This window comes from Ambystoma mexicanum, chromosome 11 (genome assembly GCF_040938575.1).
Source record: "Ambystoma mexicanum isolate Mex_15411 chromosome 11, UKY_AmexF1_1, whole genome shotgun sequence".
NCBI lineage: Eukaryota > Metazoa > Chordata > Amphibia > Caudata > Ambystomatidae > Ambystoma > Ambystoma mexicanum.
The window spans coordinates 164,592,111-164,609,529 of NC_090934.1; the positions used below are offsets into that span (position 1 = coordinate 164,592,111).

At 46.0% G+C, this 17,419-nt stretch overlaps 1 protein-coding gene across 5 annotated transcripts in view; it reads left to right on the plus strand.

Moving 5' to 3' along the window:
• NIPAL3 (NIPA like domain containing 3) overlaps positions 1–17,419 on the plus strand; it is a 429,324-nt gene that overhangs the window by 396,566 nt on the left and 15,339 nt on the right. For all 5 annotated transcript variants that reach the window (XM_069622701.1, XM_069622704.1, XM_069622703.1 and 2 more), the window contains one exon: positions 6,705–6,799. In XM_069622701.1, coding sequence (XP_069478802.1) covers positions 6,705–6,799 — 95 coding nt within the window. The remainder of the gene's footprint in view (positions 1–6,704; positions 6,800–17,419) is intronic.

The following is a 17,419-nucleotide window of genomic DNA, read 5'->3' on the forward strand; positions in this document are numbered from 1 at the left end:
AAGCTGCCCCTTCTGCGATAGATTCTCCAAGGCAATTGCCAATGCAAAAAGGGTTGTAATCGAGCCCTTACACCAAAGCTGGTACGGTGTTTTCGGTTCTCTGGGTTCACCGGATCACTTGAGCCTCGAAGCTTAGGAGGAGATGTTGGGGAAATGTGAGCGGTGTTCTGATGTGGGGAGGCCTGATGTGCAGAGGATCGCCTAACATAGCCCCTCCCCAACGGCCCACGACCCCGTGGGCAGGACGGATGATCCTGATGGAAGCGGGCTACCAACCGAGGGGCGTTCAGATCAGGGGCGGAAACCCACGAACGCTCCTCCGGGCCGTAACCCTTCCAATCCACCAGATATTGGAGCCTACCCCTAAACCATCTGGACCCCAAAATGGCTGACACCTCAAAAACATCAGGAGAGGTCAAGGACACTGGCGCAACAGGGGTTCGAAGACGGACAGAGTCAGGACAAGGTTTGAGGAGGGAGACATGAAACACAGGATGGATACGCCAAGAGCTGGGAAGCACTAGACGAAAAGCCACCGGATTCACGACCTGTGAGATCACATATGGCCCGACAAAGCGAGGCAGCAACTTCCGGCAACCCACTAGGCGAAGATGTCGGGAAGACAACCAGACCCTAGAACCCACCACCAGAGGGGGAGCAGCACGACGTTTGCCATCCACACGGGCCTTCATAGAGGCCTTTGCTTCAGTGAGATGAACCACTGTACTCGCAAGAATAGCAGAAAGATCCCTAAGACACGTCGTGGCCGCAGGATTCGAAGAACTAGAAGCATCAGGGACCGGCAAGACCTTGGGATGTTGGCCATAGAGGGCGTAAAAAGGAGAATAACCAGTAGCTGAATGAGCCGCATTGTTATACGCGAACTCCGCAAGCCGCAAAACGGCCAACCAGGAGGTCTGATGTTGCAATATAAGGCAACGAAGGTACTGTTCCATAGATTGATTCGTCCTTTCGGTCTGTCCATCAGTCTCAGGATGATAGGCTGAAGAATACCTGGTATCAATGCCCAATAGTTTCGTCAGGGATCTCCAAAACCGAGAGGTGAACTGTGATCCTCGATCGGAAATAATGACCGAAGGGAGGCCGAATAGCATGAACACATGTTCAAAAAACAAGTCCGCCAAGACAGGGGCCGAAGGGATGCCTTTACAAGGAACAAAACGGGCCATTTTTGTGAACGTGTCCACCACTACCCAGATGGAATCAAAGCCTTTCGACTTGGGGAGATCGGTAACGAAATCCATTGTCAATGTATGCCAGGGCCTGGGAGGTACCGGAAGCGGAAGCAACAACCCAACCGGTCGACCCCTTTGATGTTTAGCCTGAGCACATACTGCACATGATCTGACATAACACTCCACATCTCGCTTCATAGAAGGCCACCGACACCAACGCTTGAGAAGATCTAAAGTGCGCTCTTGTCCGGGATGGGCATTAAAGGGAGCGTCATGAGACCACTCAAGGGCCAGATTACGTGTGTCAGGTGTGGGAAGGAACGGGCGTTCATGTACGAAAGGTAATCCATCAGAATACACTGGATCCCATTCTCGTAACTGGTCAGAATGATTGTTAGTCCAGGATCGGACCGAGTCTAATAGTGACAATGAGGGTGTACAGAGACAAATCACATGACTCTTACCGAGAACAGTGTCGGGGAATGTAGGCAACTGGACCCCCCCCGGGGAACGTGACAAAGCATCAGCCTTCCCATGTGAAGTGCCAGGACGGTGCTTAATATGAAAATCAAAAGAGGAAAAGAAAAGATGCCATCGGACCTGTCTGCTATTAATGCATTTCAGAGAAGCCAGATCCTGTAGATTCCGATGATCTGAGTATACTGTGATGGGATGTTTAGCCCCCAGAAGATGATGACGCCAGACACGGAAAGCATCCATGACAGCCAAGAGTTCTTTCTCCGTAACGGTATAATGAGACTCAGTACTGGAAAACTTACGGGAATGGTATGCCACTGGATGTAATTTGACTGTATTTGGACATGTTTGTGACAGTACCGCACCGAGGGCAAAGGAAGAGGCATCCGCCTCAACTATGAACGGAAGATCAGGATTGGGATGTTGAAGTACCGGTGTGGTAGTAAAGGCGGTTTTCAAAGCCTCAAAAGCCTCCTGCTGTTCCCTGTGCCACTGATATGGTACCTGAGGACTAGTCAGGGCCGTGAGCGGGGCTACAATTGTGGAAAAGGAAGAAATGAAACATCTGTAAAAGTTGGCGAATCCTAAAAAGGCCTGCAAGGATTTGAGTGTTTGAGGTACTGGCCAATCTAATACTGCTTTGACCTTAGATTAGTTCATGGATAACGCCCCAGGGGTGATGTGGAAACCCAAAAACTCAACAGTAGTTTTATGGAACTGACATTTCTCAGGTTTGGCAAATAAGGAATGTTCTCTCAAACGGGTTAATACTTCTCGGACATGCTTTACATGGTCATCAAGATCACGAGAGAAGATTAAGATGTCGTCCAAGTACACAACCATGTAAACATCCAGAATATCCCTGAAAATGTCATTCATGAATCGTTGGAATGTGGCCGGGGCGTTACATAGGCCAAAGGGCATGACTAGATATTCGTACAAGCCATAACGAGTACAGAAAGCAGTCTTCCACTCGTCTCCCTCGCGAACGCGTACTAAGTTGTATGCGCCGCGTAGGTCAAGCTTGGTGAAAATGGAAGAATGTGTTAAATGATCTAGAAGTGGAGTGATTAACGGGATGGGATATCTATCTTTTTTAGTGATAGCGTTAAGACGCCGATAATCCACACAAGGATGTAAATCCCCCTCCTTCTTGGGTACAAAGAAGATAGGACTTGCCGCTGGTGAAGTGGAGGGGCGGATGTGTCCTAAACGTAGGGCGTTCTGTACATACTCTTTCAACGCCAGTTCCTCCGAAGGGGACAAAGAATAGATCCTGCCCGAAGGTATAGTGGAATCAGGAAGCAATTTGATTGGGCAGTCATATGGTCTATGTGGAGGAAGTACCTCGGACGAGCCCTGATCGAACACTGATTCGAATGCTCTGTACTCTGGCGGAATCCCAAATACCAACCCCCCAACAGTATGTGAATGCACAACCTCTGGATCGTCAACAGTCAGTGTGAGTTGGGCTAAGGCTCCCAAGGCCCGAGAAGGTGTGTCAGGGGCTTGATGGACCGGGAGACAATAATTCTGACAGATTTCGGACTCAAAGAGTACAGTGCCTGACTGCCAATTGATCAATGGATTATGTTCACGTAACCATGGAATCCCTAGTATGATACCGAATTGAGGTGTGGTGATCAAATCAAAACTTAAGGTTTCTGTGTGTATTTCTTGTATGTTCAACAAGAGGGGTGCGGTTTGATGTCTAACAGGACCAGAAACTAATGCAGAGCCGTCTACGGCTTGGACATGTTCCGGTCGTGTTTTTACCACTAAAGGTAGGTTGAGGGAATGGGCCAAATCAATATCTATGTAATTACCAGTGGCACCTGAATCAATAATGATATTGAATGCATGAAGAAGGCCTGTAGAGGGACATAGAGTAGCCTTTACAGAGATGGGTTGAACACGAGTAAAGGCAAAAGAGGTACCCGGAGAAGATGACGGGACACTCGACCTGTTCTCCGGTTCTAAGGTCGAGCCGTCCGAAAAACCTGACTCTTCTTGGGCCGTCGAGGACACTCTTTCACGAAATGTCCAGTGGTGCCACAATAAAAGCATGCATTATCCACCCTTCTACGTTCCCTCTCAGATGTTGTAATAGGACTACGTAACCCTCCCACTTGCATAGGTCTTCAGTACTGGAAGCAGGAATACTAGCAAGAGTAGGAGGGGAAGAGGCCCCCATTTCAGCTCTACGCTCCGATCGTCGTGCATCTACCTGCAAGACGAGATCAACCAATTCCTGATACTGAGTAGGCATAGAAGGGATCACTGCTAAAGCGTCTTTCATGGTGTTACTCAACCCCCTATAAAAGACCACCGCCCGCTTGTTTTCTGGCCATGATGTTTCCGCAACTAGCTGATTGAACCGGGTGATGTAATCTATCAGAGTCCTTTTACCCTGAGTCAAATCCAACAACTCCAAATCCCTAGACTGTGCCTTGTGTCGGGTATCGAATACTCGGGACATTTCTAGGACCAATAAATCAAAGTCATAAAGGACTGGGCTATTGTTCTCTAACAGGGGATTAGCCCAAGCGGCTGCTGTTCCGGCTAAATGGGAAAGGGCGAAGGCGGCCTTAGCAGTGGACGTAGGAAAAGCCAAAGGTCTGCATAAGAAATGTAACTTGCACTGATTAACAAAGGTTCTGAATTTCATGGGATCACCTTGATAGCGTTCAGGAGCAGCTAGGGGGGAAGGAGTTGGGAGGATCATCGGAGTTGGGACTGTAGAAGTAGCCAAGGGAGGGGGTGTAGTGGAGGAGCTAGCATCTCCAAACTCAGGATCTGCAGGAAGGGAATGCTGAACGCTCTGTATGGAATCCAACCTTTGATGGATCACTGTGTTTGCGGCGGCCATATCTGCCCTTAATACTGTAATTGCCTGAACTAAAGCAGCTATGGGTTCATCCGTGGATCCCTGCATCGTCTAACACGACTATACGGCTTCTCAGTCTGTTCTGACTTGAGTGTCGTGTAGACCGATGAGACCTCCGTCCCCAAGTGACGCACAGGGGAACTAATAGAAACCCGCTGTGCGACCCTTGAGGCCACAGGTGAGAGATGTCTTCCCAGATCCACGGAGCCTCTGGAACACCGATGCTGCTGTCAAGAGGGAATGAGGTTAAGTACCAGGCAATCACAATACAATCAGGTAAACAAAAGAATCTAAAGTGTCTTACCTATCTGGTGTAAGGGAGACCCAGATAACCTAGTAGGGAGGTTCGAGGCTCAAAAGATGCAGCGGTCCCTGGGATGGTAGAACCGCAGGTTAGCGTGGCTGAGGAGTTAGCCACCTGTAGGAGATAAGGCTTGACTTGAATCCCAGGAAGGGAAAAGGCGTAGTAGTTCAGCAAGGTACCAAGGGATGATCCAAAGACAAGTCGAGGTGCAGTCCGAATATCCGGCAACAGGTAAACAGTTCCAAGCAAAGGTACAAAGGGGTGTCCGAGGGAGTCCGAGATAGAGTTCCGTGATCAAGGTAGCAAGGAGCAAGTAGAAACACCAAACAGGGTCTGAAGCCAGCTGAGAAGCAATGAGCGTTCTGTCTCTCAGACCTTTATACTGAGTGTCCCTGGGTCATGTGACATCTCCGGGTCATGTGACGTCCACCAAGATCACGTGAGGAACGCCACCCTGTATCACGTGACCGACGTGAAGACGTAAAGCTGCCCCTTCTGCGATAGATTCTCCAAGGCAATTGCCAATGCAAAAAGGGTTGTAATCGAGCCCTTACACAAAAGCTGGTACGGTGTTTTCGGTTCTCTGGGTTCACCGGATCACTTGAGCCTCGAAGCTTAGGAGGAGATGTTGGGGAAATGTGAGCGGTGTTCTGATGTGGGGAGGCCTGATGTGCAGAGGATCGCCTAACATATATTCAGGCTGACTAAAGTGAATATCAGTCTAAGATGGGCTACTGCAGCAAGGATACACATACTCCTTCCAAACGTATCTAATTCACTTTAGAGCGGCGCACAGGTACACTATTCACTTCATCTTCGGAAACTAGTGCTATTTTCAGATGGGAATTTAACATGAATCCCAAGTATTTGATTTCATATATTCTTTCTAGTTTCTACCTGTTTTTGTGCATATTATGTTTTTCAAGGGTTTACTAAAACACATTTTACTTGACTTTGTTGGATTAATAATAAGATTGTTCTTATCAGCATAGATCTCCAAACCCAGCAATAGGTGCTGGAAGCCTGGTGGAGTGTAATCTAGAAGTAGGATGTTGTCCATGCATGCAATCCAACAAAACCTGTGGACGCCAACCTTAGGACTAGCCAAAGCCTGATCTTCTAGAGCATTATTCAAGTCTGCTAAATAGAGGTTAAAGAGGCAGAGGGCAAGAATGCACCCCTGCCTCAACCCCCTTTCTGTTGGTATTGATTTCGGTAAGTGTCCTTCCCCATCTAAACTGACGTGTACATGTGAATTCTTGTGAAGATCTATTATTAATGAGAGGAGGTCAGGTGGGAATACCCCAATTTCTCAATTTACACTAGACAACATCTATTAACTGTAATCAAAAGCCTTCCATAGGTCTACTGAGGCAACATATATCGGTAAATTACTCTATATTCATGTCTAAACTGAGGGAATGTTGCAGAGGGTGGTAGGACATTTGTGGGAGAACTCTATGTGGCTTGGTGCCATGAATGATTTGTTATTTTAGTTATGTTTAGATGTGAGTTCCATGCTTCTGGTATATCTAAGCTCCAAAGAGCTGTGAAGCACCTTAAGTAAGGACTAGAGCTACTACAACCAGTAACTCCACAGAAAGAGTCACTGTGACATTTACTTAAGACGTCCATGTTTTGCTAACCATAGCTTGGTTTCTTTTCACTCTTTCATAAACTGTGATAAGTTTTACTCTGTGGTCAGACTCTTCATATAAATAAATGTACATTTAATTGCAATCAGAAATGCATGTTTTTCTTTAGATTTCCTGGATGACACTGTCATAACAAAAGCTGTAGGTTGCTATGCCAATTTCATATTCCGTTACTTTCTTTGTAGGTGTCTGATTGCGTTTTTGGGTGTTTTCCTCATTACAAGAACCAGGAAAAAGTTGAGAGCATTTGAGCCCTATCTGTCATTGGATAATATGCCTAGTAAGTGCTTGATGAAAAGTGACCATTTTCGAAATGTCGCTGTCACATGTGCATGAATTCTAGCAATGAGAGCCCTCTACAATATTATGACCTTAAAGAATTGCTTACATATCTGTAAACCCAGAAAAAACAGTGACTTTTGGTTGAACTATAAAATGTAGCAAAGATGGGTTTGCTTAGATTCTTTCGCGGAGGAGAGATTCCTATTTACTTGGTCTATGGTATTCTTTCGGATCTCCAGCTGATAAACACCACTGGTATTACAACTAGCAACGTGTACAGAACCGCACTACACTACACTGACTAACGTTATCTTGTCCCCTTTACTGCCTAAATGTCGAGTGGATAATGGGCCATTTCAGCCAAGAAGTGCATATGCCAACGAGCCACCCAGCAGCCATGCCCAGAAGTTCACCTCCAGTTCTGCGCCACTGAGCAATGCATTGTGGGTATGCAAATTAGCTCAAGGCTATGCTTCATGTTTCAAAAGTGTGTTTTTGTAGGACAGTATAGTTTTATCCATAACTATCAACCCGCAGCAGGCAGCTCTCAAGGATGCAGATATGTGCCGTTAATTATCATTAAGGATTATCCCTGTGATTGGAGCATTGAGGCTTCTGTACTGTACACCATCAAAAGTAAACAGAGTTCCAGCTGCAAATGTTCAGTCCATAGACCCATGGGAAACTAGAGAACTGAAAGCACGGGAAATGTATACATTACAAATAACAATTTGACAGTTATATGAGCATCGTTTTCATGCTATTTTTTCTGACATGTAAATTTGAAGCAATAACAATTGTGCCTATTGCTATTTCTAACCACGCTTTAATACCTATTGAATGTGAATATGGACATATTGGTCAGTGCGTGGCGAGTGGGCGGGGCGCCTTCTCAGATCTCACCAGAACAGCAACCAATGAGATTCCTTGAAACCAGTCAATAAAGACTGATATTGTTGTACAGTTCCGAGCAAGGGGCTCGCTGGTCCTCGGGCTGGCTTGTTAAATCTGCTGTTAGACCCTGGGCTATTGCCAGACCACGCCTGTCGACGGTTCCTCCTCTCTACATTCGCAGGACTCATGGCTTTTTTTGCTGCAACAGATAAATTTTTTTTGGACCTTTTAGAGTGCTGCTTCCGCTGAATCACTTTTTTAATTTTCACTTAGGTTCTGCTCTTCCATGCTCCCATATGGAAGTTGAAAGAGAAGTCTATCCGTTCCATGGGGAGTGTTGGTGGGCGTTTTTATGGTGTTTCCGTTGCTGCAAATTGCCTTGCAGTATGTGGGCCTCATCACAAGTTGGGCGGTATCCCGGCAGTAATTGCATCGGAATACCGCCCAAAGCAATTAGCGTTACCGCTACTCGGTCCGGCACAATTTGCACGAGTATCACGAGTAATTGTAAGGAGGTAAATCCCCATTTCCCATTGGGTCCATTTCACCCAATGTGGGTTTCTCGCCGCTAATAGCGCTGAAAACAGTCAGAAAACTCCAACTTTCCGCCCAATTCCCAATTGGGCGGAGCGGGTAATGCGGCGGCAATAGCCTTACCGCCGCATTTTACAGCTCCACCCAACTTGTGATGAGGCCCCTTATCTGCAGTGTATACTGACTTGAAAAGAATCTCTCATCCTAACTCTTTTATACTCTTGGGCTGCCAACCTGGGTTTGTGGGTCTTCCAACAGCCGGTATAGAATTCCGCTATAGCTTTAAGTTTATACTAATCACAGGCCTAGCGGCTATGGGAATTTTGAAAATAGTTGATTATGAGGCAACCTAATAGGAGCTTATTAAAAAAAATAAGCAATATTTTTATATTAAAGGTCACAATTAGTTTGGGACGCTCAACGATTGCTCTTTGCTTCATTGAATATATGATATGGCATTTATAACGCGCCTATACACAAGTGTTTCAAGGCGCGACGAGGCAAGGGGGGGGACAAAAGTGGGACAGACAGCGATCCTACTAGGCCAGGTGTCATTCAGATCGCGCAAGTGCATGGGAAGGTGGGAAAGGAAAAGTGTGAGGGGGAAAGCAGAGGGAAAAGTGCAGTACATGGGAAAGTGGAATAAATAGATAAATAACGGCCAGCTTGTGGCAAGTGCAAGGAAGTGCAGGCATAAGTGCTGGTAGGGGGACTGAAGGGGTAAAGAAAACAGTCCCCAGTAGCAGGGGTTGCCAGGGGGGCAGTCCAGGTGGGCAATTGACAGAGCCTGGGCCAGAGATCAGAAAGGTTGGCCAGGTAACCAGTGCAGTTTCAGTAGGGAGTTCAGCAGGGGAGAGGGGGAGAGAAAGCAGAAGCAAAGAGGAAGGTTTTGAGGTGCTTCCGGAACCTGAGATGGTTCTCCTCGAGTTTCAGGGAGGCAGGAAGGCTGTTCCAGAGAGAGGCCTCTGCCAAAGAGAGTGATCTGCCACCAACTTGTTGCTTGGAGAAGCGACTGACCCTGAGGGAGTTGGAGGCGGATGAGCGAAGAGCTCGAGAAGGAAAATATTTAGGAAGAGAGAGTTGAAGGTATTGCGGGCCCAGACTCCAGAAGACCTTGTGTACAATGCAGAGTGCTTTGAACATAATCCTCGCAGCCACTGGGAGCCAGTGCAGAGATTTCAGTCCTGGAGAGGATATGATCCCTGGACTTAGGCCAAGGACAAGTCTTGCATTCCTGTTTTGGATGAGTTACAGAGGGCGGAGAGTAGAGGCAGGCAGATTTAGAAAGAGGCTGTTGCAGTAGTCTAGTCTAGAGAGAACCAGAGCTCTGTAGACAGTGAGCTTCTGGGGGAAGGATTGGAAAGGAAGCCTACATCTGAGGAGGTGCAGCTGGTAGTGTGACTTCTTAGAGACGTCAGAGATGTGAGGAGAGAAGGAGAGTGTGGAGTCGAAGATGACCCAGAGGTTTTTAGCCTTGCAGGTGGGAGTAGGAAGAGGGCCAAGAGAGGCCAGCCAGAGAGCTGCAGGGAAGGAGGGAGGGAGTGGGTGTGTCGATGAGTAGAATTGTAGTATTGTGTTGGAGGGGGTCTACAATGCAGATTTATGCGTTGATATATTGTTTACAGTCCTGGACCCTACCAATGACTGCAAATAACGAATCTGAGGGCATAGACACAGAGTGGCAGTATAGGTGCCACCATAAGTAGGGATGGGCTAGTAAGTCCGGAACTATTATTACATCTGCACTAACTGCTTTCATGTCAACTATACATATGCTTCACAACTGTAGAAATGTTCCCTACCTTTGCCTGTAACTTGATGTTTAAGCGCCCATATACCCCTGGGTCAGGAGCGCTATACAAATAAATAAACAAACAAACATCTCTGTCAACAACTTTTAAATCTGAAAAAAACAACTTGTAATATTACTGACCTACCACTAGATGGCGGAATATGCCTAGCATCTGTGCCTCATAGTGTGTTTTCCTTGCCTGAATGGGTGGTCTCGAATTGACCTTGTTTCTTTTTTTTTTTTTGTGCACTCAATGACTTTGACCAAAACCTTTACAATCATAACACATGCTATTGGAGATATTTATACTGCAGGCTCAGTGTGAATTAGTCTTCTATTTATTTATTTAATGTGTTTCAGTATAAAACTTTACACATAATATCAGAAATATACAGAAAAAAAGTATCACATGTCATATTACAAATTTCATACAATTATCAGTAAGTCATACATAAAATCACACATAGATATCGTCACAGACATTAAACATTCCTTATTTGATTAGTTAGTGCTTTACAATTCTTTTTTTATATCGGTATCATAGATCAGTAGTTCCAGCAACACTAAAATACTGTTTTCATACCAATAACACTAGTAGTCCGCTTTTGCACCTAAAACATGATACTAATTCAGATGCAATGCAGACCTCCCCCGGCTCCAACAGCAATTCGTTGTCTAATAGCTTGGAGGCAATCAACCAAAGTCTGTATACATCAGTCTGCAGCTTTTTATTCTGCATATTACAGCATCTTCTCCAAAAATCGTCTGTACTAATGGTACAAAGCTCAGACACATACTCCCCCGAGTACTTTGTAAAGTGCGGGCCCATTACCGGGCACTCGGGTAGCACATGTTTTTGGGTTTCTATGGCTTGTTGATATTTACAGAGTCGACAGGTGCGTTGGTCCCTTGGGATATTAATAGATCTTTCCAATATCTCCAGAACTAGTATCCTATTTGGGCGCAGTAAAAGTAAGCACCTACAGAGGTTCTTAGAGGGGCAGATAGTAAGATACCTTTGGGGTTGCCTATAGGTATACAACCTTTCAGCAATAAAACTGTATGATCTCAGTGTAGATAAATGGGTAAAATTCCTCCCCCAGTCCCAAAGTTCCATGTTCCTGTATGCCTCTTACTATTGCAGGCTCTTTCCCAGTCCGGAGACCAACCAAGTAGCACGAATAGTTCAAGGATGTTTTGCTCGAAAACCTGGTCAGTCTTCAGATTGGAGACAGGGCGTTGGAGGTCATACAAAAAATGTGACACCCCACAGGTTTCAGTAAAAAGATACAGCGCCACCCGTTTTTTAAGTACCATACATTCCAGGGAAAGTAGTCCCATCTCCAACCTGATGACCTCCGTTGGGCCGCATGGGGGGGAGCCCCAGAATCTTCCTCCAAAATCTACCCTCGATTAGTTGTAACCTGCCGAGGTCGCCCAAGGAAAGGCTTTCCAGCCCATATACGATAGATGGAGCCAGGCTCTGGATATAGAGACGTCTGGCTCCCTCCACAGTAAAACCCCCTGTGCGCACTACAAACCGGTGTATCAGGGGAATACATTGGGCTGCTCGCCTAGTGCGTGCCTCTTAAAATTATGTATAGCCATTTTTAGTAGAGATCTCATCTCTGAGGTATTTGAATACTGACACATATTCAATCACCTCTCTATGGGGTCTAAGCTTAGGGCACCAAACCTTCTTGGAGGTAAATATCATAAACTTGGTCTTACTACTATTTATACGCAGGCCATTTTCCTGAGCATATTGCCAGCACAATAAGATCGTCTGCGTATGCTAGGGCTTGACAGTGATCTTTACCCAGACGAGGAGGAGTGCAGTTAGAAAACAACATTTTACAAGGAAGGTCAGAGAGGTAGAAGCTAAAACGAAAAGGGGCAAACACACAACCCTGTTAAACCCCTCTACCTATTTTAATGGGCTTAGAGACCATACCTTCATGCATTCAACCTAAGAACCGATGTGGTTTGCGAGAGGAATAGCTTTAAAAAATGAAGTAACCTAGGGGGACTGCTCTTCGTTTCCATTTTAACCCACAGCAGATTGCTGAATACCAGATCAAAAGCGGTAGAAGAGTCGACAAACGATGCATAAAGTCCTGGGGCACCCTTCTTATTTGCTCTCGAAATTAGCTGGTCCATAACACGAAGGTTATGTGACGTTAAATAGCCTGGGCAAAACCCCCCCTGAAACCTATCCAACAGGCCCTGGTTATCTGCCCATAGTTGCAGCTCCTTTAAGATAAGAGATGAAAAAATCTTACCAGTGGAGTCCAGCATAGATTAGAGCCTGTAATTGGATGGATCCAGGGGTGACCCCTTTTTAAAAAAAAAACTGGAATAAAGATAGATGATTGCCAGGACCTAGGGGTTCGGGCTTCACTTAATATTTTCTTAAACATCGCTTTCTATATGGATGCCCAGAACTCCGGGTCCTGCTTTATGACTATATTTGAAAGCCCATCATGGCCATGGGCCCTGGAAGGTTTTAGCCTTTGAATGCATAGTTTAATGTCCAATTAATCCTATTGCTGGGTTAAGCCTGCTGTTATATCATATGTTCCAAAATATCCTTGTTCCACCTTTTGATTGTTACGTGAGCCTAGGTAGTCAACCCAATCTTCGTCCTTTATAAGGGTCACTTTAGTTTTACCACCTTTTGCTTCACCCAGGATCTGCCAGATGCCTCTTGTATCCCTCTCTGCAAGTACTTTTATCATACACTGCCACTCTGCCATCTGTCGTGATCGCCTCCATTCTCCAATCCAGTTTCTACATGCATTTTTGCCAACTATAATCAAAGCAAGTCTGTCCTTAGCATTGGTACATTTACGTTTAATCAGTCCTAACCTCTTGTGTCTCATACGTCGCTTTCTATCACACACCTCTCTATCAAAGTGCTGAGACTTTCCCATATATTCAACCAAAACAGTGTTTGACGTAGCATGCGTGCTCGAGAGTTCAACAATCCCCTGCTTCATTTCCTCTAATCCCTTACTACTAAATTTAGCAAGAATAGATGGCCCGTGGTTATGAGTTGTTCTCGCAGCATTCATAATATTGAGAGAAGACCATACGATTCCCAGCCTGGTTTCTTTCAACTTGTTCGAGGTTATTATTTGTGGGTCTAAAGGAATTAATAATTCTAATTTCCACAATTGCATGGTCACTACACTTGTTAAATTCCACACTCATATCCGCCAATCTCCGGAGAAATTGAGAAGTGACACAAAAGTAATCCAAAGTAGCTTGCTTATTCATCATACGCCAGGTAAAATTGCCAGGGCAATCACCTTTCATTCGTCCATTCAGCATTTTAAGATCCCGCCCCATAATCTAGTCCAACCACTGCATAATTGCTGACCTGCTGCTTTGGGCTACTATACTCAGCCACGTTTCTGTTCTTACTTTTCAGACCTTCAAGACAAACACGGTGGGTGTTTAGGTCACCCCCCAATCACTACTTCATCAACCCCATGTCCAGCTGACCAGCTAATAAGTAGCTCATTCAGAGTCCCTTGGATGTCCAACATCAGCCTCCCACTAGGTGGATCGTAGTTATGTACAATAAGCACTGGGCGTCCCTGGCTATGGGGAGTGAGATCGACTTCCACTGCAAATAGATTTTCGGTATTAATAATTGGGATCCTACCGGAGTTCATACAATGATTTGCCCCAACAAGCAAGCCCCCATAGGGTCTCCCAGTCTCACCACGCTTAGCCTTAATTTGATAGGTGGTGTAGCCATCAATTACTATCTCGTCCATCAGCCAAGATTCCTCTATCAAGAAGATCTGTTTGCGAGTCAAAATACTGAGTGAACCCCCAGCCTCAAACAAATGGGTCAACCCACAGGTATTCCCAGAAAGAATAGAGGCGAATCATTCCTTGCTCCATAGAAAAACAAGCAGGGATTCTGCTAGTCATTTTAAAGTAGCCTGGATGTCAGTCATTTGCACCTTGCCTGTATTTAGGATGTTCTTTTTAGTCGGGAATATATTGGAACCAATGGTACCCGCTTTGGTATTTGGCAGGTTCAGATCCTTGCTCTCTGTCAGCATCCAGTTGAATACCAAGATTCTTTAGGAGATCTTTAAAGCTATGCAATAGAGTGACTGCCCCCAGGTTTTTACAGTAGAGTAAAGATGTATTGGCATTCGTGGCTGGCAGATATTGAAAGAAGAGGAAATCATCATTATTGAGGACTTGAAGCTGAGGAATCCGATGCATATAATTCAGAAAGGTAGTTCTACTTGCCCATGACTTCCTGTCTTTTTTGGCCCAAATGTTTAAACTGGATTTTGACGTCCATCCTCAACTGTTGATCATTGGGTTTATCAGAGCAACCGTTAGACTGAACTTTATTTCTACTTTTAGATTTCAAGTTACACGAACTAAGGGCTTGATTGTCCGCACTGATGAGCTCCACTAAATCTGTGAGATTAGCAGAGGACATTGACCTGTCGATAGCTATAGCTCCGTCAGCTTTTTGTTCTTCAGTAGATGGGCATAACTGTTAGGGAGAATTCTCTGTTTAGGCTGAATTTCCTAACCTAGTGAGTCCCCCAGCAGCTTTGCTGGATTTTTTGGGGTTTATTTTTGTCTCCTGCCAAGAGTGAGACTCTTTTACCCTCACTCTTGGACATGACTTGAGAGTGTTTCTGTGACTTGCTATGTGCTTATGTGCTTATGGGCTATGGGGTATTTTTTTCCCATAGGCTATCATTGGTTTTTGAATGTGTGTTACACAGCACCCTCAGTGCAGTAACACAGGGGTGTCATACAGACCCCCAAACATAGACTCCACACCCTGGGACTGACTACTGTCTCCCTGGGTCTGTAAAGTCACCATTAACTTTACTAGTCTTAACTTAGGAACTTAACCAGTACAAACCATCATACTGTGGAGGTACTGGTAGGGGCAATTAGATTGCCCCTGGGTCTGTTGTCGAGGGGGTACTATCCCGTCCCCCCTCGCCGAGTTCTGGCTGGTGGCAGTGGATACCACGGAAATATTCCACCGGAATATTTCCCAATGGGATTTCCCATTGATTTTAATGCACCACTTTTTGGGGCAATGTTAAAGATACCGCCGGTTTATTTATTTAATATAAATTCACCGGTTGGGATTTTTTGCCAGAACTCGCCGCCAAAATGGCGTCTAGGTTCACTTCAGTAACCCTGAACCCGAGTCGAGCCTTTGTTCCACTTTTTTCTGCACAGAAGCCCTCCAAAGTGGTGCCATTCTGTCTGGGTACCACAGGGGGTGTGGGAGGGGGTTTAGGCACCCTGGACAGAGTTGCCTTGCCAACTCATGTTGCACTCTGGTGTGATTGGCCCAAGTGGTGAGCCACCCCGCTCACCACTTAGCATGTTTGAGTGACAGCTAGGCTGTATGAATGGGGGTTTGCTGTATAAAAGCAGGGTTTTTGGGACTGGTTCTTCAGAAGTCGCCACAGGACCTAAGAAGCCGAAGAGGGAGAAGCCGAGCCGACCTGCCAAGACGACACCACCGGTGGAGCCCTGCGGAACCGTCTCACCACTTTTCCCAACGACAGAGGAGATCTCCAGTCTGGAGAGTCTCCTTCCCTTGACTGGTGGGGACAACCAGTTTCTGCCTTCTTTTCGCCGTCCCGAAGCATCTCGTGGCCGCCTTGCCTGTGCCAAGCACCCCGGCAACCGGGATACCACTTTTTACCTCAACCGCGAAAGAGGGGTAACATCCTTTGTAACCGGAAAACTCCACGGCTGGTCTCTTCCCTGGTAGTGCAACGACCCTCAGCTTTCCTCCACGTCGAGATCATTCTTCCTCTGGACGACGCCGCGACTTGCACCCACTACCAGGAACAACTGCCACCGCTGGAGGATCCTTTCCACTTTTAAAGGTACTGTGTTCCGCCCGGCTTCCCTTGCCACCAATTGTACGGGGTAGATTTAGCCCTCGGCTCTCGAACCTGGGTAAGCCTGGGACACCCTAACTAAACTTAGGAAAACCTTTTCGACTCACCTGCAAAGACTTGTGACATTGTGTGATCTTGAGCATATTTTCGCCTGGCTCTCCCTAAAGTGGGCCGCGTAACCAAATCTCCTTGCTCCACAATAGAGACTGCCTTTCTAACCTTATGTGAAAAGTGTTTTACCTTGCTGTTTTCATTACTTCTGCCTTTTTCCCTCCCTTTTTAACTAACTTGTTGGAGTGCCATCTGACGTTAAGCGCTTACCTCTGTTTGTAAATAAGTGGTGTTAACTTAGACTTGTCCAACAAATAACTAGGGATGTACATATAAGTAATAGTGACTGTGTTTTGACTTACTTACCTTTCTCTGTGCTAGTGTAATTTATGAGTGTGTCTTTTAAATAAATAATTATATACTTTTACACCTAGCTCTGGTCAGTGTTTGCTTGTACTACTGTGCCTCTGTACCTATTTTGTATACTCTATATACTGCCTAACTCTTCTTGAGGGAAGTCTGACTGCTCAGCCACAGCTACCACAGTGAATCTGTGTGGTACGGACTGCTACCAAGTGGGTTTACTGCCAAACGCCTGTAGTCTTAAATCTTTTGCAGTGGTCCCAGAGGGAACTGCACAGGTTTCTGCCTAACAATAACCATTGATCCAGTCCCCCCTCTTTTTGTAGCAGGCATTTCTTAGTACGGGCCACTTCCTTCCATGCTCTTTTTGAGCCTTTCTTTTGGCGTAAGGATACCACTTCTGATGCAGCATCAGATGGTTTCGCAGATTTGGTCTTGGTACGCTTAGCCAGTCTCCTCTGATTCTTCGAATAAAAAAACAGTAAAACTGGAAAGCTCACGCGTTCCACCTTTTTTAAAAGGCATCGAGACCATGAAGTACTTTAACATGAACCAAAAATCACTTAGGCAAATATATTGTTCAGAAAGAGGATGTTTCTCCAGCATGGGGTCTGGCATGGATTCACATGCTCATGAATATTCCCCGTCGTCAGGCTGGGAATCCTCGGTAAAGAAAAAACCAGAATCAGTTTCGTTTCTGATCTGTCTTTCGTAGTAGTAACCAATCACTGGTCTCTGCGTCACACAGCCAATGACTGCCCTCTACCTAAGCCCCGCCTCTGGCAGCCATCTTCAGACGACAAGAGGGCGGATGCCCTGGAGATCCTACAGGAAGGTGAGGTGGCGTCGGACCACGCCATCACCATTGCGACGGACATCGCCGACACTGGGTTTCGCCAGTTGGGCAACAGCGTTTGCCTTAGGCGGCGTGGATGGCTCAAGGCTACGGACTTCCGTCAAGACGTACAGACCAGAGTCCTGGACATGCCCTTCGATGGGAACAACCTGTTTGGGAAAACAGTGGACGATTCCCTTCAGGCCATTAAAGCGGACACTGAGACGGCCC